This window comes from Pelodiscus sinensis, chromosome 3 (assembly GCF_049634645.1).
Source record: "Pelodiscus sinensis isolate JC-2024 chromosome 3, ASM4963464v1, whole genome shotgun sequence".
Classification (NCBI taxonomy): Eukaryota; Metazoa; Chordata; order Testudines; family Trionychidae; genus Pelodiscus; species Pelodiscus sinensis.
Genome location: NC_134713.1, coordinates 27507989 through 27531627, shown reverse-complemented (window position 1 = coordinate 27531627; position 23639 = coordinate 27507989). Strand labels below are relative to the sequence as shown.

At 44.5% G+C, this 23639-nt stretch overlaps 1 protein-coding gene across 3 annotated transcripts in view; it reads left to right on the top strand.

The window, feature by feature from the left end:
* Positions 1-13325, top strand: part of GRHL1 (grainyhead like transcription factor 1) — a 61277-nt gene extending 47952 nt beyond the window's left edge. For all 3 annotated transcript variants that reach the window (XM_075923510.1, XM_075923509.1, XM_006123606.4), the window contains exons 14-16: positions 348-433; positions 7692-7756; positions 10809-13325. In XM_075923510.1, the coding sequence (XP_075779625.1) occupies positions 348-433; positions 7692-7756; positions 10809-10923 (266 nt within the window). In that variant the 3' untranslated portion in view covers positions 10924-13325. The remainder of the gene's footprint in view (positions 1-347; positions 434-7691; positions 7757-10808) is intronic.
* The last annotated feature ends 10314 nt before the right edge of the window (positions 13326-23639 follow it).

Below are 23639 nucleotides of genomic sequence, written 5' to 3'. Positions count from 1 at the left end.
AGCATGGGCAGTAGCCAAGAGACTTTGAAGGGTTCCACTTGTTCACCTATTCTGACTCCTCTGAAAGCAGGTTCAATGTAGCCTTTTATCTCATTAACAAACGGAGACAAAGACGGGATAATTTCAAAGGCAAAGGTGTTGAGTAGCTGAGCTTTGGGACACTTTTACACATCTTGTTGCCTGTCACTTTCAACAAGCATGTAAAAGGAATATTTTTGATTTAACTAAGTTTTGTGTGTAAGTCTGTGCCTTATTTTAATGTGTGTTGTTCTGGGCTTTCCCGTTTGTTTTGCCTTGTCCTTATGGAACACAGACGCATTAAAGCACTCTCTCTGGTTTGCATTCAGTGTTGCTGTATGTCCGAAAGGAGTCAGAAGAAGTCTTTGATGCACTTATGCTAAAGACACCATCTCTGAAAGGCCTAATGGAAGCTGTAAGTATAAGGGTAGCTCATAAAACCTCGTCTCCTGTCTGTGAAACTGTGACTGTGGCACCTATTTCCCTAGTAAAAACTTTCAAAACAACAAATTGTCTTGCAGCACTTAGAGACCAAAAGAAAAAAAATGTAGATGGTGTTATGAGCTTTCATGGGCACAGCCCACTTCTTCAAATGACAGGAGTACAGAACCAAGAATAAATAAGGGAAGGAGGGAAAGAGGGGGTAGGGGAGAAAAAAATTGGGGGGGGAGGAGGGAAGGGGAAAGAGGACATTGGTTCAGCTATCCCTTTGAAACGTATCTCCCACTCTGGGTATGTCTACACTACCCCGCTAGTTCGAACTAGCGGGGTAATGTATGCATACCGCACTTGCTAATGAAGCCCGGGATTTGAATTTCCCGGGCTTCATTAGCATAAGCGGGGAGCCACCATTTTTAAATCCCCGCTGCTTCGAACCCCGTGTAGCGCGGCTACACGGGGCTCGAACTAGGTAGTTCGGACTAGGGTCCTATTCCGAACTACCGTTACTTCTCGTGAAACGAGGTGTACCGGTAGTTCGGAATAGGCACCCTAGTCCGAACTACCTAGTTCGAGCCCCGTGTAGCCGCGCTACACGGGGTTCGAAGCAGCGGGGATTTAAAAATGGCGGCTCCCCGCTTATGCTAATGAAGCCCGGGAAATTCAAATCCCGGGCTTCATTAGCAAGTGCGGTATGCATACATTACCCCGCTAGTTCGAACTAGCGGGGTAGTGTAGACATACCCTCTGTAACAGGAAAAATAAATAGTCTATTAGCACCTCAAAGACTAAATAGTTAAAAGAGGCTTATAAGAACCATTAGTTTGCACTAGGAAAGGAAGAGTACTAACACCAGATTCTACACAGACATCAAGAACCGTTGACACTTTCATTGGTTGGCTGGTTGATAATGAGCGAGCCATCCATAACGCAATTTAAACCATTTGCATGCGAGTTAAACTTGAGAATGAAGTGAAGTTCCAATCCTTCTCAGTGTATTTGCCTTGTGGAATTGGTCTGAAACAAAACAGCAACTTGTAGATCTCTAATGAGTGTCCAGGGTCCAGGCTGATTAAAGTGTTCCCCAACAGGTTTTTATGTGTTGCCTTTTCGGATATCTGATTTGTATCCATTAATTCTTTCCTCTAGGGACTGTCCAGTTTGTCCAATATATATCACAGTGGGGCATTGCTGGCATTTGATGGCATAGATCACATCACTGGATGTGCAGTTAAATGAGCCTCTGATTTGGTGGCTGATGTGGTTGGGTCCAATGATGAAATTGCTAGTGTAGATGTGTGGTTAGAGTTGGCACCAGGGTTGATTGCAGGGGTTGGTTCCTGCATGCTTATGATGTAACTATGTAGCGTGGTTACTGGAAAGGATTTGTTTCAGGTTAGGGGGTTGTCTGTAAGCGAGAATAGACCTTTCCCTCAAGGCCTCTGAGAGTGAGGGGTCATTTTCCAAGAGAGGCTGTAGATGGTGGATAATGCATTGGAGGGGTTTGAGTTGTGGACTGTAGGGCTATGTCTACATTGGCCCCTTCTCCGGAAGAGGCATGTTAATTTCCAACTTCAGAATAGGGAAATCCGTGGGGGATTTAAATATTCCCCGCGGGATTTAAATAAACATGGCCGCCGCTTTTTTTCCAGCTTGGGGAAAAGCCGGAAAAAAGCGTCTAGACTGGCGCGATCCTCCTGAATAAAGCCCTTTTCCGGAGGATCTGTTACTCCTACTTCGAAGTAGGAATAAGAGATCCTCCGGAAAAGGGCTTTATTCCGGAGGATCGCACCAGTCTAGACGCTTTTTTCCGGCTTTTCCCCAAGCTGGGAAAAAAGCGGCGGCCATGTTTATTTAAATCCCGCGGGGGATATTTAAATCCCCCGCGGATTTCCCTATTCTGAAGTTGGAAATTAACATGCCTCTTCCGGAGAAGGGGCCAATGTAGACATAGCCTAGGTGATTACAAGTGGAATTCTGTTTTCTCTTTTGGGTCTGTCTTGAAGTAATTCATGTCTGGATACTTTTCTGGCTCTGTCAATCTATTTTTTCACTTCATCAGGTGGGTATTTCAGTTTTAGGAATACTCTATATAGATCCTTTAGGTTTTGTCTCTGTGGGATTGGAGCAAATCCTGTTGTATCTTAGGGCTTGGCTGTATACAATAGATTGAGAAATGTGTCTGGGATGGAAGCTAGAGGCATGAAGGAAAGTGTAGCAGTTGGTAGGTTTCCGGTATAGGGTGGTGGAAATGTGTACATCATTAGTTCTTGATGGGCATTGTTATTGCTGTGGCGGGCTTAGCTCATCAGGGGAGTGGCTAAGTCAGCAGGGGCTCCAGTGAGTTAATGATAGTTCCCGATGCATTCTAAGTAGTGATCTTTTGGTCAAGAATCGCTGGATTCTAGAAATGTTAAGCATGTTTGTTCAGACTCTGAATTCTTAAGTATAGAAAAATAGATCCCAGGCAATCTCCACATAGGAAAGCGGATTAAACTCATGGATTTGTTTTCAAGTAACTACTGATTTTTGGGGTCTCCATTTTTGTGTGTCCATCTTTGAGACACCTTAAAGAGGCTTGATTTTTTTTTTTTTTTTTTAAGAGACGATGCTGCTAGCACTTTGAGAATATCAGACACCTTTTAGGTGTGTCTGACTGGATGTCCAAAAACTTGAGGTACCCAAAATCACTAGTCATTTGAAAATATACACTTCTAGGTTTTGTTTTTCATACAGATCCTCTCTTGACAAAGCTGCAAGCAGAAGCTTTTTTTCCATTAGTATCAAAACTAATCTACAGGGTCCTACTTTGTGGTGATTTCCATATTTGAGGGCAACATTTTCAGTAGTTGCTGAAATGGTTTCTTGAGTGTGTTCAAGTTACTTATATTTCTGTCAGTCTTTCATTACTTTGTTTTGTTTTGAAACCAAACAAAGGCTTCCCTTGAAGCCTAGTAAATTGTATCCTTTCCCAGGGATTATTTTAATACCAGATTCCAGGTATTTTTGAACAGATTAACAGCAAAATATCTATTTTTTGCAATGGGAAAAGTGCCCTTTAAAAAATTCTTCCATAGGAAAAAATGGCTGAAGGGATTTTACTTTAACTTTATGTATGCTATAGCCTATCAAGTTACTTTCCTATCACGCTAATAATGTTTGTGTTAATTTAGATTAATTTGGTAATAATTAAAAACTGTAATGCAAGACATTTTCTAAAAGCTGCTCTCAGCATTCCCATAGGCCCTTTGTGTTAGCTTGACTGATGTCTGGGTTCAGGTGTAATACAGTAGGCCTTATGTCTGCCCAAGTTTGTGAAGGCCCACTGAATACTTACACAGCAACACTCAACTCCTTGGGGGTTACAGGTCCGTGCCCTTTCCTAGCTGGGGCCAAGACCTGTTGGTATATAAGAGTCTAGCAAAAGCCCCAAATTAGTGGTCCTGCTGCTTGTACCTGTCTGTGGGCATATGCTGCTTGCCTTCTCCCCACAAAGCCAACCACAAGTCTGTTGGTGGGGTGCACTGACTGGGCTGTGTGGCAGTCCAGATGCCATTAGGTATAGGAGCAGCATGGGTGCAGTACAGCCAGGGCCGGCCTAAGACCTTATGGTGCCCCAGGGTGTGCGGGCCCGCCCCCATGGCACATGGCGCATGCACTGCCCAGCCCAGCCCGGCCGGGTCAGCGCTGCTGGTGTGCGTGCTGGGCCGTGCAGAGCCCTGCGGCCGTGGGGGGAAGGACGCTGCTGGCTGGCGCCATGGGGTTGGCGCTGCAGGAACCGGGCATGTGGTGCCTGATGGCAGCTGTAAGGGACGCCACGTGCCCCTTACAGCTGCCATCAGGCACCCCCTGTCAGTTGGCGCCCTGGGCAGCTGCCTGGCTCTCCCATGCCTCCGTCCGGCCCTGAGTACAGCCCAGCCCAGCCCTAGACTATGTGGTGAGTTGGGTTCCCCTGCAGTGCAGTGGCTCTTGCTCTAGGATATAACAAGATGGTGCAGCCTCTGAATACACTTTTCAGTGAGACCCATGTCTACATTACAACCAAATAAAGGGTAGGGTTGCACTTAAATGAAAGAACGTACATAAGCTCACAGTCCAGGTCAAGTAATATGGGGTTATATTTTATCTTTTGTCCATGCTGCAACAGGCCGTTTGCAAGATCAGCAGAAGCTGAGGTTAGCAGATTTCCGTGGTTGCAGAATACCGGTCATAGCTTATTTCTGGTTTCCTGGGACTGAAAAGGGGAACTTAGATCTGGACCTTTAATCCGCACAGGATGGTAGGAAAAATACCCTCAGGCTCAGCAGATGTATTATTATATAAAAGTCCCAAATAATTGGTCCAGGCTGAGTTGAGTAGATGACCACAGGTTGTGATAGATGACCACAAAGGCCCATGGCAATGAATTGACATATATGATAATAAGTTAAGAGCAATGATACATTGACCAATAGGAAAAGAACACTTCAGCATTAGAAACATCCCCTACTGAATATGCATAAAACATGTTAGTAGCAGCGTCACTTAGTATAAAAGTGGGAACCCCCGCCAAGGGGCGATGGGGAGGAGAAGATGTTGTCCTCAGAAGGGCCAGAATGATGTCCCCTGGTGATGGGGAAGGTGAAGATAATGAGAGAGATGATGGGCTAACTACTAAGATTGTTCTAGAAGGAATAGTATAAGTCTATGGTAAGGAAATATGGATGTACATTCCCTATCTTATAAAATTGAGGTGTTTGTGACTATTAATAAAGTATAAATATTGTAAATACACAAGAGTTTCTATAGTGTGAGTGTTGCAACCATGCACATCAGGGTTCTCAATTATAGCATAATTGAATACTGGGCCTGATCCTGGGACAAAGAAGCTGTCAGCTCTAAAGGTGGGTAATGAGAATTTAAATGTAATTTTAGATCAGGCTACAATTCCCACATGCACTCTCAAAAAATTATTTGGTCTGAGACCAAGCTTGGAAAATGTAAGTAAAGTAAATATTTCAGGAGGTGGTGAGCATGTGGAAAAAAAGGAGGTTGGAATGGAAACTGCTATCCTTATTTAACTGTAGCTCTTTGCTACGTCTACTATCCTGCACCACAGTGGGGACTGCAAGGATGTGAATTACAAAGCACCCCATAATTTCATGCTCTAAGTGCACTGTGTGAATGCTACTAGTAAACACTAAAAAGATCCCTGTTTTCAAACATGACTATGATAACACAAGGTAGGTAAGTCTTTAGTTTACACCAGCTGCATCCACGTAGGGCAGCTAAAGCATGACATTTTGGTGTACTCTGCAATTCACAGCCCCATAGTCTTGCACTGTGGTGCAGTGTAGACAACAAATCCTTGCATCGCAAAATGTTGCCCCCTCCTCCTATTGCCTACTGGAGGGAAGGTAAAGTGTAGAGGTTAGTTTTGGGGAATGCCTGTTGAATTTACAGCAAACACTGAAATTGCTGGTCATTTGCTTTTGCTTGCTTGGTGTTTGTCCAACCAGCTCCATGTTAAGGTTGGAGAATTTAGGATAGTGATAGCACTCATTGGCCATTTCCTAATTTGAAATTCTATCATGGTGGTTCTGACGTGCACTTACGATATGTTACAAAGCACTTTGGAGAGAAAGTGGGGAAAAGAGGAGTCTACCAAATCCAATTGTATTGATGTAGCATGTTCTACTGAGACGCTGATATAGGAGTAAGCAGGAAGTTTGTATTAGAACAGATCTAAATCAGGGAATCCTGCACCTGTTACAACTTAATACAAACTGGTTATTTGTTATCAGTGTGAGATTAGAACAAAACCAAAGATAAAGCAGGTTGCCAAAGTAAATTGGACATAGAACAATAATTGCTTTTGTCATGGATTTTATGTAGTTTATTTAATAAAATACTGAATGAGATGACTGCTGTTTCTTTTTTATATATACACATACACACACATACTGAGGTCATTTTGCTGGTTACTATAGGATATTTGTAGTCAACTTCTTTGCTTAACAGAGCATTCACGTTCCTCACCTCATTGCTTTTGGGAAGTGAGAGGCTAACATGTCTTTCCTTCTCCGTGGGAGCTCCTCTGTGTGTGCTCCCCCTCTTCTAGAACATGCCCACCCAGTCTGAAACAGACATTAACACTCATCTGGTACTAGACTGGTTGAGGTGGCCAATCCATTTCTGACACTGAAGAAGAGTAGCACTGGGTCCCACAGCTGGGTTGGAAAGTAGCTTCTGAAACTGGAAGTCTTGTGCATGCCATAGGTAAAAACTCATTCAACCACCAGTGTTCTCTCTTGAGTGCAGGGATGAACAAAGTGTGATCCACAGGGATCCCAGAAATTGGTTTTCAGAAAAATGCAGAATTTGGGGTTTTACAGAGACCCTTCAGTTTTTACATTTTCTGAAAAAGTAAAAACATTAACCAGCTACATTTTGCACTTTCAGCCCATGTCACTAGTCAGTGCACATAGCCTCCCCCACTTGTGGTTGATTTTTTTTTAATGGGCTTTAAATGTATATAGCTAATCATATTCCAATAAACTGCTTCCAATATATGGAGGTTATTAATGGCACCTAGGGGCTCATGCTTTCATACATCTCAAACTTCACATCAGCCTCCAGATGTGAGTAAAATTATGAAAAGATGCTGACAACTTTAAAAACCAACCCTAAAGATCATGTCACTGAGTCTGGCAAGGAGAAATTTAATGTTGATGGTGATGTGCTGTGCTTTTCTGTACCATATTTAGCAAGGCTGTAGATTATACTTGGAGGCAAACAATTGTGGAGCACATGGAAAGGGCTAAGCATAAATTGAATGAAGACAAATGAACACACGAGTTTGAAAGAGCAGGGCCCTCAGCGGCAGTAAAGAAAGAATTCACCGTGACTGGATGATTCCAGCATTTTACAACTTTAAATATATCAAAACATTGTGATCAACTGATACCTGTGTATCGTGTCAGGGGAAAAAGTGGAAAATAAGAAAATAACCATTGAAACTGATCGCATTCCCGACTTTATAATTAATCCACTAGCAAACTGGAAACCCCAATGATTAAAAATTGGCATGTCATGTTGCTTGGCTACATTTTAAGAATATCAGTATCAATCTTGCAAAGCAGGATTTTTGTTTGATTTACATCATTGTACCATGCCTCTGAGTAAAAGTGAAATACGAAATTACCTACAGTCTCCATGATTTAGGATCTGTTTTGTTCTTTCTCCTTATGTTCCAGATATCTGACAAGTACGATGTTCCTTTTGATAAAATTGGAAAAATCTTCAAGAAATGTAAAAAAGGGTGAGTATGTTTCAAGTCGTATCTACAGCAGCTTTCACTGAGCAGCTTGAGTCTTGCACTATAAAGCGAAGGCATGTTTTCCAACCTTTTAATCATTCACATGGCTCTTCTGTGAACCCTCTTTAATTTCTTTAAATTTGTGTTGAATTATGGACACCAGAACTAGACCCAGTAGTCAGTCCTTTAATTGTGCACAGCTTTGGAATGTGTTATAAAGACCTATGCTCATAGGAATCGAAGTACTAAAGCAAGACCACCTGGGAAAACTCTGATTTAAGTCTTGTGCTTTGCTAACTAAACCATCTCTTAGGGCAGTTCAATTTAGACAGGCTTCCATATCCATAAAGACCATTTCAGCAAAAAGAAAATGGTCAGCTGTGTCCTGATTGCAGCAATTGAACCGCCATCCTCGTTGTTTTGCTGTCACGTACAAAGTGGTCAGGTTGTGTGCAGTGGGGTAGCTGTGTTAACTGGCCATTTCACCTTGAATGGTCCCTTGAAATGTGTGTTCGCTACTTATGCCAAACAGCCTGTTCCTCTGTGTATCTAGCTGTGACACGCTGGGTATGTCTAAAGAAAAACCTATATCTGGCTAAGGTTTGCTGGGCTGGGGTTGTATTGAAGAACAAGTCATGCCAAACTAATCTGATAGCTTTCTTTGATAAGATAACGAGCCTTGTGGATAAGGGAGAAGTGGTGGATGTCATATACCTAGACTTTAGTAAGGCATTTGATACGGTCTCGCATGATATTCTTATTGATAAACTAGGCAAATATAACTTAGATAGGGCCACGATAAGGTGGGTGCATAATTGGCTGGATAACCATAGTCAGAGAGTTGTTGTTAACGGTGCCAAATCCTGCTGGAAAGGGATAACAAGTGGAGTTCCTCAAGGGTCTGTTTTGGGACCCGTACTGTTCAATATCTTCATCAATGATATAGATATTGGGATAGAGAGTACGCTTATTAAGTTTGCAGATGATACCAAACTGGGTGGGGTTGCAACTTCTTTGGAGGATAGGGACATAATTCAAAATGACCTTAGCAAGTTAGAGAAATGGTCAGAGGTAAACAGGATGAAGTTTAATAAAGAGAAATGCAAAGTGCTCCACTTAGGAAGGAACAATCAGTTCCATACATACAAGATGGGAAGCGACTGTCTAGGAAGGAGCATGGTGGAAAGGGATCTAGGGGTCATAGTGGACCACAAGTTGAATATGAGTCAACAGTGTGATGCTGTTGCAAAAAAAGCAAATATGATTCTAGGTTGTATCAACAGGTGTGTTGTAAGCAAAACTCGAAGTCATTCTGCCGCTCTACTCTGCACTAGTTAGGCCTCAGCTGGAGTACTGTGTCCAGTTCTGGGCGCCACATTTCAAGAAAGATGTGGAGAAATTGGAAAGGGTGCAGAGAAGAGCGACAAGAATGATTAAAGGTTTAGAGAACATGACCTATGAAGCCAGGCTTCATGAACGGGGCTTGTTTAGTTTGGAAAAAAGAAGATTAAGGGGGGACATGATAGCGGTTTTCAAATATCTAAAAGGGTGTCACAAGGAGGAAGGAGAAAATTTGTTCCTCTTGGTTTCTGAGGACAGGACAAGGAGTAATGGGCTTAAAGTGCAGCAAGGGAGGTTTAGATTGGACATTAGGAAAAAATTCCTAACTGTCAGGGTGGTCAAATATTGGAATAAATTGCCAAGGGAGGTGGTGGAATCTCCCTCTCTGGAGATATTTAAGAACAGGTTAGATAGACATCTGTCAGGGATGGTGTAGGTGGAGCTTGGTCCTGCCTTGAGGGTGGGGGGCTGGACTTGATGACCTCTTGAGGTCCCTTCCAGTCCTATGATTCTATGATTGCTATAAGGCTGGAGCTTGAGCACTGGGATCCTCCCACCTCACAGGTTTTTGAAGTGTGGACTGCAGCCCAAGCCTAGATACCTGCATAGCAGTGAAATGGCTCTACAGCCCAAGTCTGCTGGTGTGGGCCAGCCATGGGTGTCTAGTTGCTGTGTAAACATACCCTCTGAATACCTTGCCCAGACCTGAAGAAAAGCTCTGTGTGGCTGCCTCACCACCAGAAGCTGTTTCAATAAGAGAGATTACTCCAGCCACCTTATCTCTGCGTTTGTTAGGTGTCCTGCTGAACCAGGTCAGAGCCTTCTGAACTGTCAGTGTGTCTTGAAACTGATTCAGCTTCATAAAGATTGCGTGTCAGGAGTGCTCTGTTGGAAAAAGTTTTCCCTGCCCAGGAAAACCTTCAAATTTTCAAAAACTTTCCTAGTTTGCTGGGACAAACTTGAGACCTTCTGTTCTATTCTGCAAAAAATCCAGACACACACTCTACGCAAGAATGGCCAATAGCCTGGTGGTTATGGCACTTGCCTGGGATGCCTCCAGGATCCTGATTCAGAGTAGGGACTTGTACCTGGGTCTGCTGCATCTCAGGTGAGTGCCTTCTCCACCAGGCTATGCTGGGATGGGTCTGCCTCAGTCTTTCCTATTGAAGCTGTTCCACTTTGTGCAAATAAAGAAATAAATAATCATTGGGCCAGAAATAGAGAGACCGAGTCTCTAGCCCAGTGCTTAAGGCATTTACCTGGGATGTGAGACCCCTGGTGCAAGTCCCTGCTATTGTGAATATTTAATTGTTTATACAAAGAGGAATCGGGCAGAACAGAGTCTTGGAGCTGGTTCTTCCATGTGTCTTGTATCCAGGTGAATATCACAACCAGGCTATTTGTGTGTGTGTCACATGCTTTCTCTCTCCCAGCTCTCTTTGTCATTTCTGAGATCATTCTTCCTCCCTTTCCTATGAGCCAACCTGGCAGCTGTTTCAGATTGTGGACAACAGTTAAGTGTGGCTGCAAGCCAGAACAGCAACTTTTGAAGCAGATTAGGTCAGGTAAACCAGGTCAAGAGATGAGGGGAAGCAGGGATACCAAGTTTGTTGTTGGCAGTCCAAAAGTGTTCTGTTAGGTTTAAATGAGCGATATGTAATGTATTTCTGGTAACTTCTGCACTTTAAACTAAAATACTTACCTTCCTTATTAGAATCCTGGTCAACATGGATGACAACATTGTGAAGCACTATTCAAATGAAGACACCTTCCAGCTGCAGATTGAAGAGGCTGGAGGATCTTACAAGCTCACTCTCACTGAGATCTAAAGTGAAAGCCATCAAACCACTATGGTGTTTATATGAAGGTCTCAGGTGAACAATTTTCTGTAATTTAGCCTGCAGAGTAAAACACTAATTGCTTTCTCTAGAAGAAATTCAATGGGTTGAGTTCTTCCAGGGACTGGAGCAGTGTTTGTTAAACAAAGTTAATAGTCACGTTTCTGTTCTCCCCAAAGGACAAAACAAAGCTCATTAACTCACTGCACTTGAAATGAGTGAACAAAGATATCAGGAATTAAATAGATAATATTTATGTACAAACAGTAGCAAATGGAGAGGGGAAGAGAAGCCCTGAAATATGACCCTTTATAGTGGTGACATCTAACTTCTACTTATCTATTAAATATTCATTTGAGCCTATCAGCTAATAGTGTCTTATTGAGCTGCTCTCTGCTAGATGCATCTGCACAACTCCCATTGGTGCTAATGGGAGGTACAGGTGGGTATGGGAGATTAGACTTGATAATGTTTACTGCTGAACAGGGCATGTTGATGAAATCACTTGTATAATTTTGGGGGAATGTAAAACTGCCTTGCTCATGAAGAACTTACCTATGTTACTGTGTGAACTCATTTGACATAAAGCTGTATTGTATATAAGTGCAATATATTTTTGAAGGTTTGTAAATGTGTACATATGAGTCATATATATATATAATATATATAAAATATGGTGTTCATGTATATAAAATGAATATATGCAATGAAGTCTCGCTAAAAGGATTCCATTTATAGGCAAACATTTATTTAAAAACCTTGTATGCTCCAGACCTGAGTGCATATGATATATTTATAGAATGCACAGAGGTGTCTTGTTTAAACAGGAATTTCCTAAGCAGAAGGTACAATGCCTACTGTACTTGTAGGCTCCTTTGTACAGTGAAGTTTGGTGGGTGAGGCTTGGGTTGTAAAAGTTCTACGGTGCCTGTGTTACTTCTATTCTGCACCTTCAGGGAGATTTGTGTATTCTCAGTCTTGAACCTGAGAAGTGGTGAGGGCTTGTGCTTCCAGGGCCTAAGCTACTCTCTTGAGTTTGTGAAGAAATTGTCCTGCTTCAGGATTTCTCACACCACCCTCTGAAATCAGAGCTGACTACTGTCAGAGGCAAGATACTGGACTAGATGGGCCACTAGGCTGATCCAATTTTGTATTTGCTATGATCCTGAGACCTTGTTCATGCAAGTGCACAGAGAAGAATTTCTGACTGAAATTCGGCTGAAACTAATATTATAGTTCTGCAATTGTGCTGAGAAGTTTAAAAAGAGAAAAGTTCAGATGATGATTCTCTCAATGTAGTCTCTTGTCATATATAAAACATTTTCTAAACCCTCAGCCTGTTCCTGAAGGCAAAACCCCAGTAGGGCCAGATAGCACAATGCTCACAGTTCAAGAAGGTGGTATAAAGTGATAGGAATGGGCCCCGTAAGCTGGCAAGCACACCATGCTCAGTGTACGTTGTGAAGCACCAAGCCTGGAGCTGCGAGAAAAGAAACTGAGCAGCAGCAGCTGGTGACCAAAACACTTAATTATTTTAATATTACTTATCTTCATATTTAAAATTGCTGCTGTGCATTGTCGTGGAGCTTTACTCTGACCAGCCCCCATCATCTAGCACAAGGCCTGCTTCTTCACATTACTTCTCAGTGCACAATTTGGTGCAGGGACAGGGATCTGCTGACCTACTTAGTGCTCTGTTTTATGAAAATCTCTGTATAGGTTTTTAGCAATGAGAGTTCGGCTTTGGCAGACTGCAGACAGCCTGAAGGACTGAACCCTGAAAGAGAAACGTGTATGCAATGTCATGGGCATGTTGATGAGACTGTACCCAGCATATAAGCTCTCCTAAGCACGTTCTGGTTTTAAGAAGAAAAAAAAAAGTCTTCTGTACCCCAAGTTTCTATGAATCTACTGCAATTTGGGCTTTCATTCGTGAATTCATGGGGGAAATGTTACTGTGGCTAGGGAATTGCTATACACTCATGTAGAAATACAAATATATATTCATTTGTATTGGAAGTGGAAGTTATATTACAGATAATCAGTCTAGGGCTAAGGAAGTAGATTTAGATGTAGACTTTACAATAATGTTATTTCTTATTACTGTTATTTTAATGAAGTATGTAATTTAAATTAGGGTTTGTTTTCCACTATAAAATACTCTGGGAGATGGGTCTTATAAAAATAGCAATATTGTATGTTTTATGAAACTGAGTTTTTGGTCTTGCCCTACTGTTTTTTAATTATATAATTGAAGATGTATTTCAAACCAAAGCTATTAAATTTTATATGTCCATTTCTAATATTGACTCTCTTACAATTTAACAAATTTTGGCCTTCCTTTTGCGATGACAAACAAGCAGTTTTCAAATAAAACACCCCCTCTCACCTTGTTTCCTGATTTCTTTTGGTGATATCAGAAACCTAACAGAGGACCCTTTGGGTTGTATCTCCTCATAGCAAACACCAAAACTGTGTTAATATCATTCATTAATTGGTTTCAAGCCAATTGATCATGTCAGAAAGAGAGCGAGAGAGAGAGAGACAGTGTATGTAGGCATGTGCACACATGCATATTTTGGCAGTTATTAAGGCAAAGGATCTTTGGTTGGTTCCATTGAAGTTAAGGGCAAAACTCCTGTTAGTTTCAGTTGTCAGGATTTCGCCTGTTGTTCTGATTGAAATTCTCCTGTAATTCTGCTGTAACTAATATTATAGTTCTGCAGTTGTACTGAGAAGTTTAAGAGAAAAGTTCAGAAGATGTTTCTCTCAATGTAGTCCTTTGTCATATATAGAAAGCATTTTCTTAGCCCTCAGCCTGTTCCTGAAGGCAATAGTTTTTTTTTTTTTTTTTTTTTTTTTTTTTTTTTAACTTGAAAATCTGCTGCATCAAAAGCACCAATTTGCATGGCCTGGTTGCACTTTGGTGAACACAGTTGGCCCATTGCTTACAGTTTGGTACCTTTGCAAATGTAATCCTGTTTGGCTGGAGACTTACAGCAGAGCTGCCCTGAATGAAACACTAGGTATTCTCAGTCCTGGCTCTCCCTGCTGCTAGCTGGCACGGGGTACTCATGGCTTTCCTAGGGGATATGACAGATGTCTCTGGAATTACAGTTCTATATTGGAGTGAACGGCTCCTTCCTGGACTTTTCCATCAAGTGGGAAAGGGAGGTAAGTTAAACTCATGTTTTGTGTGGGGGTGATTGTTTTAGTGCTAGTGAAAAGTGCCAGACTGGGCTGGTGAAGGAAAATGGTTGCTTCACCATAGAAGAGGTACAGTATATGCCATGGCAGCACAAGCTCCTCCGTCTTTGCTTGCCCCACTTCTCTGCCTATTGCAACTCTGCTGATTTTTACTCGTGAGGGTGCCAATGGGGGGGGGAGGGGAGATTTGGCTTTTGTGACGTAGGCGTCTGTACCCAAAGAGCACTAAATTATTACAAGCTGCTGTGGTCAATATGAACCTGGGTTTCATGCAGAGGGGCGTTATAGAAATGAAAGGCTCTATAACCTGGTGGCACTCACCCCTAGTCTGCCACTCCCCCAATCTGTCTTTCCAGTGGGCAGTTCCAGTGTCTCCAGCTCATCTGCAACGGACTCCGAATTACCTTGCTGCGTGTTTCCTCAGTAGTGCTATAAGGAAGTCTATTTGTAAAGGACATTTCTATTTCTCTCAGTGCAATATTTAGAGAACCTTGTAAGATGACAGGTCCCTGCTGAACTAGGGTTAATGATTACTAATATTTGTAATCTATAAAGAGCTTCAAAGAGCCCAGAACAGAGGGCTGGCTGTTGCTTTGAATTCAACCTATTTTTTAAAAAAATGTGAAGCCAAATCTCCCCTTCCCCCCATGGAACCCGAAAGGCAGTCAGGCTCTCATCAGAAAGGTCACAGTGACAGCTCTTTCCCGGACCTGGTCATTAGATGTATTACTTACCGTGCAGTGAAAGGGATTGCAGGTCTTTCTAAATTTTAGTTTTGATCATTTAAATATTTGCCTTCATCATTTTTGTGGTGTCTTGTTTGTATAGGGCTATATTTCCATTATCTGATTTCTTTGCAGGTGCACACAGTTTGGGAATTGGTGGCATGCTCAACGGATTAAGTTTGATTTATTTTGCAATAAAAAAATGTGCCCAGTGCACTGTCCATGGGTCTGTGTACAAATATATCAAAGAAAACAACTCAGTGACCAATGTCAACTGGACTAAACTCCACTACCCCTTCTCTGTCATCAGTCTTCTTGGGCAATTGCCTGAATAAATAACTGAGCTGTGTTCTTCCCTGTAAATCAATGAACTTTAGCCTTTTGCTTGACTGACATGTTAAAAAAAACAAAACTAATGTGAAATACTGCACTGAGCCGGAGTTGGAAGTTCACCCCTAGATGATCTCAGCTGCCGTGTAGTGATGCTGGAATGAGGGGCAAGGAAGTCATAGCCTTCCCACTTGATTTTCTCAAGGTAGATCCTGCCTCTTCCCTCCCCCACCTCCAGGCTCCCTGTCCAGAGCTGATGGAAGTGGAGGATCTGCACTGGCTCTTTATAGCTTCCCCGGGGGCTTTAGTGGGCAAGGCTGTGGCTCCAAGGCCAAACCCCTGGCTAGAGTCAGACTGGGGTAAGAGCTGCACTATGTGGGTAGCTTTGGGGAGCAGGGGTCCCTCCACCTGCTTCAGGGTAAGAGATCCAGGGGGCAGGGACATGGAGCGGGAGCTGCTTTTGACCCACCCTGGGCAACTTCTGGTGGGACTCTGGGGGAAAGTGGGGGCAAGGCCCCATAGGCAACATTCTCTCTATTTTTTTCCATCTGTATGTGAAATAATGTTGTGCACTGAGGCATGTGCAAATATGCACCACCAATAGAAACAAAACCTACCTGTGGGTGTGGACACTCTTCTAACCAGCTGGGCGACACTGGAATCTCTGCTGAATGTCCGTCTGCTTTTGGGAAGGCACCAATGCCCTTATTCCCATGATGTTACTGAGGGAAAAAGTTGTTGGAAAGGGATTGAGGACCCTAATCACCTGGAGCTTGTGCATCTTGATTTGCACTGAAAGCCAGTGCTGGCTTTGACTAGTAGGTGTTAATGCTTCAGCAGTTACAAAATGTGGAGCACCGTCAGAATGGGTGAGGGTGAGCTATGCAGTGTGTCCAACAGCTGCCCCAAGAGATACCAGTCTGACACAATGAGTTACATTGACCAAGGGATCTGACTCTCCATTTTAATAGTTGCAGTCACTACTGCCAATAGTAATTCTAGCCCCAAATGTATAAAGGCAAGAACTCCATGCAGACAGGAGCACTACAATAGGAAGTGCAGGTATTCCCAGTCCCTCCTGCTGGAATGCTCCATGGAGAAAGGAGGTGTTCAGGCAGTGGAGGAGAGCCATGGGATGTGCATGTGCTCCCTGGGAGGTTGTTCCAGGATGGTAGGGGGGAAGGTGCAAGTCTGAAATGGAGCCAAAGGGAGAGCTCAGCTGAGAGACTGATGAAGCCCATCCAGCTGCAGCTACGTGGAGAGTTACCTGAGCCCTTGGATTGTGCTCAGCCTCTAGGGGAGAGCTGAAGTAGCCAAGAATTGGAATTTGTAATGGCAGGATACCACAGAGATAGGAGTGCTACCTTGTGCTTTGTCACCACAGAGATAGGAGTGCTCCCTTGGGCTCTGGGTAGTACATGTATGTGGGTAGTGCTGGGTTTTAACCAGCAATGTGCCACCTTTAGTTTTACTTAAAAAGACTAGCATGAACTTTGCAAACATTAATAAGTGAAATCCAGTGGATCATGTCTATGGCCAGGGGCTGTCTGTAGATGTAGGATCTCCCTTGCTTAACTTTCCTTCAAAGCTGCTAATCATTCATTGTGCTAACATGCTTGGCAAAGTTCTTAAAGTGCTTCACAAAAGGACTGGATCGTACCCTCCCTTCCTTTTGCAGAGGACAGGCGGGGCAACAAGCAACTGACAGAGCTGGGCACAGAATCCAGGTGTCCTGATTCCCAGCCCTCTACTCCAGAGCTGGCCCACAACATTTTGGCACCTGAGGCGGGGAGCTCAAATGATGCCCCCATACTCCCTTTTCTCCTGCCTGCCTGTTATGTCTCTTGTGCCCTCCTTCCTCCAGCACAGCACTCCACCATCTCTGTGCATCTAGAGCAGAGAGAATACATGTGCACCAGCAGCAGACAGTTTTCTACACTCTGGGTCCTACTGGTGCTCCCCCAGTCTGGCACCTGAGGCCTTAGTTCGCCTCATGGTAAGGCCACCCCTGCTCTGCTCAAGCTTTGACCCCACTTGCCTTCTTACTCGCATTCCAGACTGGTAACAGGAAATGTACTGATCAGCCCTGGGAACGAGGCCTGATTTAGATTTGCTGTTCTGACAGCCCCTGTTGTGACCAAGGTAAAGTCATTAAAAAAGCAATGAGGATGAATGCTGCAACAGTTACTGCCTTCTACCTTATCCCTCCTATCAGCAGGGCTCAGGAGTTTGGTTTATTTTCCCCTGTGGGGCATCTCCGCCTGTGTTCCTGCTGTTCTGCTTTGTCAACAGCCAGCTGGGAGCAGCAGGGGCCTGTATTGACAGGCTCTCTCATGGGGAGCTCCCAGGGTTGAGACACTCTCTAGCCTAGCCCCTTGTTTGAAGTAATTGAGAGCTGAATGCATTTCATGTATTGTGGTTTCAGCCAAAAACGTCTGAATCATAGAATCTTAGGACTGGAAGGGACCTCGAGAGATCATAGAGTCCAGTCCGCTGCCCCCGTGGCAGGACCAAATACTGTCTAGACAATCCTGGATAGACATTTATCTAACCTACTCTTAAATACCTCCACAGATGGGAATTCCACAACTTCCCTGGGCAATTTATTTCAGTTTTTGACTACCCTGACAGGAACTTTTTCCTAGTGTCCAACCTCAACCTCCCTTGCTGTAGTTTAAGCCCCTTGCTTCTTGTTCTATCCTCAGAGGCCAAGATGAACAAGTTTTCTCCCTCCTCCTTATGACACCCTTTTAGATACCTGAAAACGGCTATCATGTTCCCGCTCAGTATTCTCTTTTCTAAACTAAACAAACCCAATTCCTTCAGCCTTCCCTCATAGGTCATGTTCTCTAGACCTTTAATCATTCTTGTTGCTCTTCTCTGGACCCTCTCCAGTTTCTCCACATCTTCCATGAAAGGCGGTGCCCAGAACTGGACACAATACTCCAACTGAGGCCTAACCAGCGCAGAGTAGAGCGGAAGAATGACTTGTCGTGTATTGCTCACAACACACCTGTTAATGCATCCCAGAATCATGTTTGCTTTTTTTTTTTTGCAACAGCATCACACTGCTGACTCATATTCAGCTTGTGGTTCACTATAACCCCTAGATCCCTTTCTGCCATACTCCTTCCTAGACAGTTGCTTCCCAATCAGTATGTATGAAACTGATTGTTCCTTCCTAAGTGGAGCACTTTGCATTTGTCTTTATTAAACTTCATCCTGTTTACCTCAGACCATTTCTCCAATTTGTCCAGATCATTTTGAATTATGACCCTCTCCTCCAGATTAGTCGCAACCCCTCCGAGCTTGGTATCAACTGCATACTTAAGTGTATTTTCTATGCCAATATTTAAATAGTTGATGAAGATATTGAACAGAGCCGGTCCCAAACAGACCCCTGCGGAACCCCACTTGTTATGCCTTTCCAGCAGGATTGTGAACCATTAATAACTACTCTCTGAGTACGGTTATCCAGCCAGTTATGCACCCACCTTATAGTAGCCCCATCTAAGTTGTATTTACCTAGTTTATTGGGTAAAATGCGAGACCATATCAAATGCCTTACTAAAGTCTAGGTATACCACATTCACTGCTTCTCCCTTATCCACAAGACTCGTTATCCTATCAAAGAAAGCTATCAGATTGGTTTGACATGATTTATTCTTTACAAATCCATGCTGGCTGTTCCCTATCACCTTGCCACTTTCCGAGTGTTTACAGATGATTTCCTTAATTACTTGCTCCATTATCTTCCCTGGCACAGAAGTTAAACTAACTGGTCTGTAGTTTCCTGGGTTGTTCTTGTTTCCCTTTTTTATAAATGGGCACTATATTTTCCCTTTTCCAGTCTTCTGTAATCTCTCCTGTCTCCCATGATTTTCCAAAGATGATAGCTAGAGGCTCAGATATCTCCTCTATCAGCTCCTTGAGTAATCTAGGATGCATTTCATCAGGCCCTGGTGACATGCAGGCATCTAACTTTTCTAAGTGATTTTTAACTTGTTCTTTTTTTATTTTATCTTATCTTCTAAACCTACCCCCTTCCCACTAGCATTCACTATAGTAGGCATTCCTTCACACTTCTCAGTGAAGATCGAAACAAAGAAATCATTAAGCATCTCTGCCATTTCCAAGTTTCCTGTTACTGTTTCTCCCTCCTCACTGACCAGTGGGCCTACCCTGCCCTTGGTCTTCCTCTTGCTTCTAATGTATTTATAAAAAGTCGTCTTGTTTCCCTTTATTCTCGTAGCTAGTTTGAGTTCATTTTGTGCCTTTGCCTTTCTAATCTTGCCCCTGCATTCTTGTATTGTTTGCCAACATTCATCCTTGGTAATTTGTCCAAATTTCCATTTTTTTATAGGAATCCTTTTTTATTTTTAGATGATACAAGATCTTGTGGTTAAGCCAAGGCGGTCTTTTGCCATATTTTCTATCTTTCCAACGCAGTGGAATAGCTTGCTTTTGGGCCCTTAACAATGTCCCTTTGAAAAACTGCCAACTCGCTTCCATTGTTTTTCTCCCTCAGTCTTGATTCCCATGGGACCTTACCTATCAGTTTTCTGAGTTTACCAAAATCCGCCTTCCCAAAATCCATTGTCTCTGTTTTGCTGTTCTCCCTTCTACCATTCATTAGAATCATGAACTCTATGATTTCATGATAACTTTCATCCAAGCTGCCTTCCACTTTCAAATTCTCAACCAGTTCTTCCCTATTTGTTAGGATCAAATCTAGAACAGCTTCCCCCCGGTGCTTTTTTCAACCTTCTGAAATAAAAAGTTGTCTCCAATGCAGTCCAAGAACTTATTGGGTAGCCTGTGCCCCGCTGTGTTATTTTCCCAACATATATCGGGATAGCTGAAGTCCCCCATCACCACCAAATCTTGGGCTTTGGATGATATTGTTAGTTGTTAAAAAAAGCCTCATCCACTTCTTCCACCTGGGTAGGTGGTCTGTAGTAGACTCCTAGCATGACATCACACTTTTTTTTAATCCCTTTTAGCCTAACCCAGAGACTCTCAACACTTCCATCTCCTATGTTCATCTCCACCTCACTCCAGGTGTGTTCATTTTTAATACATAGGGCAACACCTCCTCCCTTTTTTCCCTGTCTATTCTTCCTGAGCAAGCTGTACCCTTCTATACAAACATTCCAATCGTGTATTATCCCACCAAGTTTCTGTGATGCCAACAAAGTCCTAATTGTACTTATTTATTAGCCCTTCCAGTTCTTCCTGTTTGTTACCCATACTTCTTGCATTTGTATATAGGCATCTAAGATACTGATTTGACCTTGCCTCCCAGTTTTGCCCTGATCCTCCTTTCTCTCTGCCATTATAGCCCACACTCTCTCCCATTTCTGACCCATCTCCCAGGTCTCCATGTTCTCCACTTACCTATAGGCTTTGCTTACCTGTCCCCGTCAAACCTAGTTTAAAGCCCTCCTCACTAGGTTAGCTAGTCTGTGTCCAGATAAGGTCTTCCCCCTCCTCGAAAGGTGAACGCCATCTCTGCCTAGCAGTCCTTCTTGGAATAGCAGCCCGTGGTCGAGGAAGACAAAGCCCTCCTGGCGACACCTACGCAGCCAGGCATTCACCTCCAGGATGCACCTCTCTCTGCCTGGGCCCCTACCTTCGACAGGAAGGATTGAAGAGAATACTACCTGCACTCCAAACTCCTTCACCCGTACTCCCAGAGCCCTGTAGTCACTCTTGATCCACTCGGAGTCACACCTTTCAGTATCACTTGTGCCCACATGGATGAGTAGCATGGGGTAGTAGTCAGAGAGCCGGATAATCCTTGACAATGCCTCCGTAATATCTCGAATATGGGCCCCCGGCAGACAGCATCCCTCCCGAGATGAAATGTCAGGGCGACAGATGGGCGCCTCTGTCCCCCTCAAAAGAGAGTCTCCGACCACCACTACCCTACGTTTCCTATTCGCAGTGGTGGCAGCAGACCTCCCAGCCTTGAGGGTACAAGGCTTCTCCTCCTCCGTTGTAGGGGGTGATTCCTTATCTCCTGTATAAAGAAGAGCATAACAGTGGGAGGGTTTGGAGCAGGGGTGGAGCAGTGCCTGCTGCCAAAAGTAACCAGCTGCTAGTGTCCACCCTGAGCCGTCGCCTCCTCCACCAGCGGTTTGCCCGCAGTCCTGTGTACTGGGACAGCTACCTCAACTGTCTCTTCATGAACATGGTCTAGGAATTGCTTGTGGATTCGGGTGCTCCGCAACCTAGCCACCTTCTCCTATAGCTCTCCCACCTGCTGCCTGGGAGATTCCACCAGCAGGCACCTTTCGCATTGGAGGAGCTCCCCAGCCTGGATATCAATAAGTGGGATTTGCAAGCCACAGTCCCTGAAAAACCACACCAGGATCTGGGTAGAGGCATCCATGCTCAGACGTTCTGTCTGGCTACAGGCGCCGGTGGAGGAGACAGAAGCAGTGCTGGCACAGGTGTTGCGGGTCTTCCTGACCATCGTAGGCCTCCCTCTGTCAAACTCCCTCTCAAACTCCCCTGTCTGCAGCCCCCATCCGCTTTTGCTCCCTGGTCGCTCTGCCTCTGGCTTTTAAAGCCTGCTTGCCTAGGCCAGGCCTGCCCCCTTGTGAGTCACACAGGGGAAGGCTGACAAGATGCAATCAAGAGAGCAATTGAGGGAACAAAGGGTCAGGCACTCAGTCCCAACTGCTACAGCAGCTGAAACTGAAACTGCAGTCACCTGAAATCAGAATCAGAATTCAACAAACACAATTCAAACAGTTGAGCAAACTCACTCGCACCAAAAGCGAGTACTCTCACTCTCACCAGGTAGCCTGTTCAGTGGCGGGATCTCTTGCGGTCCCTCTCAAACTCCCGTCTGCAGCCCCCTGTCTGCTTTTGCTCCCTGGTCGCTCTGCCTCTGGCTTTGTGCAAATTTGTCTGGGCTTTGTGCAAATTCAGAGCTGGCTGCTGGCTTGAGCTGTTCCTGCTTTTGGGTGTTGGGCTGTACCTTTGTGCAGAGGGTCAGGTGGCCAAGATGGCTGCCGGCTGCCACCCTGCTTGATAATGCAGAAGGTGCATGTTTTCCTGAGGGTTGGAAGAGTGGCCTGAATGGCCTGGCTGGCTGCCATTGTTAGGGGCAAAAACTAATGATTTAAGGTAGTTTGGCCACAAGTTGGGATGAGAAGCTGTGTGATATTGCTGTGATGTGGTTTACTTCCCTTTCTTCATCCCCAGTCACTCTTCCCATGCAGACTCTTTGTCCCCTTATTTGTTCTGCTGCTTTGACTGGATAGACCAGACTCTTAGATCTGGTGAAAGGGGAAAAAAGAGTCAAGTGATCTAAGAACCAATTATGAAGTCTCCTGAGTGTGTTTAATTACCTCCTTGGAACTACATGCAGTCGCTGCAGCTCTCTCCTAGCATCGCTGCTGTCTGCCACCATCCAGCTCCTCCCCCTCTTCCTTATTCACTGCTGGATTTCTCTTTCCCCACCCTCATCCTGTTCCTTGGGGACTTTGACCTCTATGCTGGCTGCTGAGTGCATTTGCTGCTTGCTTCCTCACAAATCTACCCATTCAGCTTACTGCCCTGGATCAACTCCAGGGCTCGCGGCAAGGGCCACTCCCTCAACCCTGCCTTTGCCAGCAAGACAAGCACACAGGGAAATAAGCAGTCCCAGGATCTTAACGGTAGCCCTCCTCTCCTTTCCCACTTGCCACTTACGGGGTGGCCTCTAAACCCAGACTACAAATTCTGAGGGCAGGAACTGTGTCTTTTGTGGCTACAGAGCACCAAGAGGTGGATAAATACTGCACCATAATGGTCTCTCTTTTGTACTGATTTTTAATCTCAGCTCCTTGTCCACATGAAGGGTTGTTTATCCCTGACCCTTCTCTGGCAATGTCACTCAATTCTGGATAACTTTTTCAAAGGCTGGCCCTAGGCTCCCCACCCCTGGCCTGGGGTCCAGATCCAGGCCCTGGCTTGCCTGGATCCAGCCCCTGAGGCTTGGGGCTCTCCACCAGCATGGGTGAGCCTGTGCTGGTGCTTTAGCTCCACAGCCCCTCTAAGACTCCCCAATGTGCATGGGGCTGGAGCACCAGCTCCCCAATGTGCAGGGGGAGTCCTTCACGGCCTGGAGTCAGGGAAGCCAGAGCCAAATCTGACCAATGGGCTCTGTCTGGTGGGGGCAGGAAGTGGCTTGGTGTCCTACCATTCTCCCCTCTCCCAGCTGGCACAGCAGAATGCTGCATGGAGCCTTCTCCCCGCATCGCTCCAATTGGCTGTAATCATGGTTAGTAGGCACAGCAGGGGGATGGCTGAAATCAATAGGGGTCACTGAGCCATGTGTGACCCCAGGGAACTGTGCCAGATAATCACCCTCCCCTCACCCAAATCCCACACTTCAAGCCTGCTTCCTGGCAGCTCCCTCCTACACACTGTACCCCTTATTTTTGGCCCACC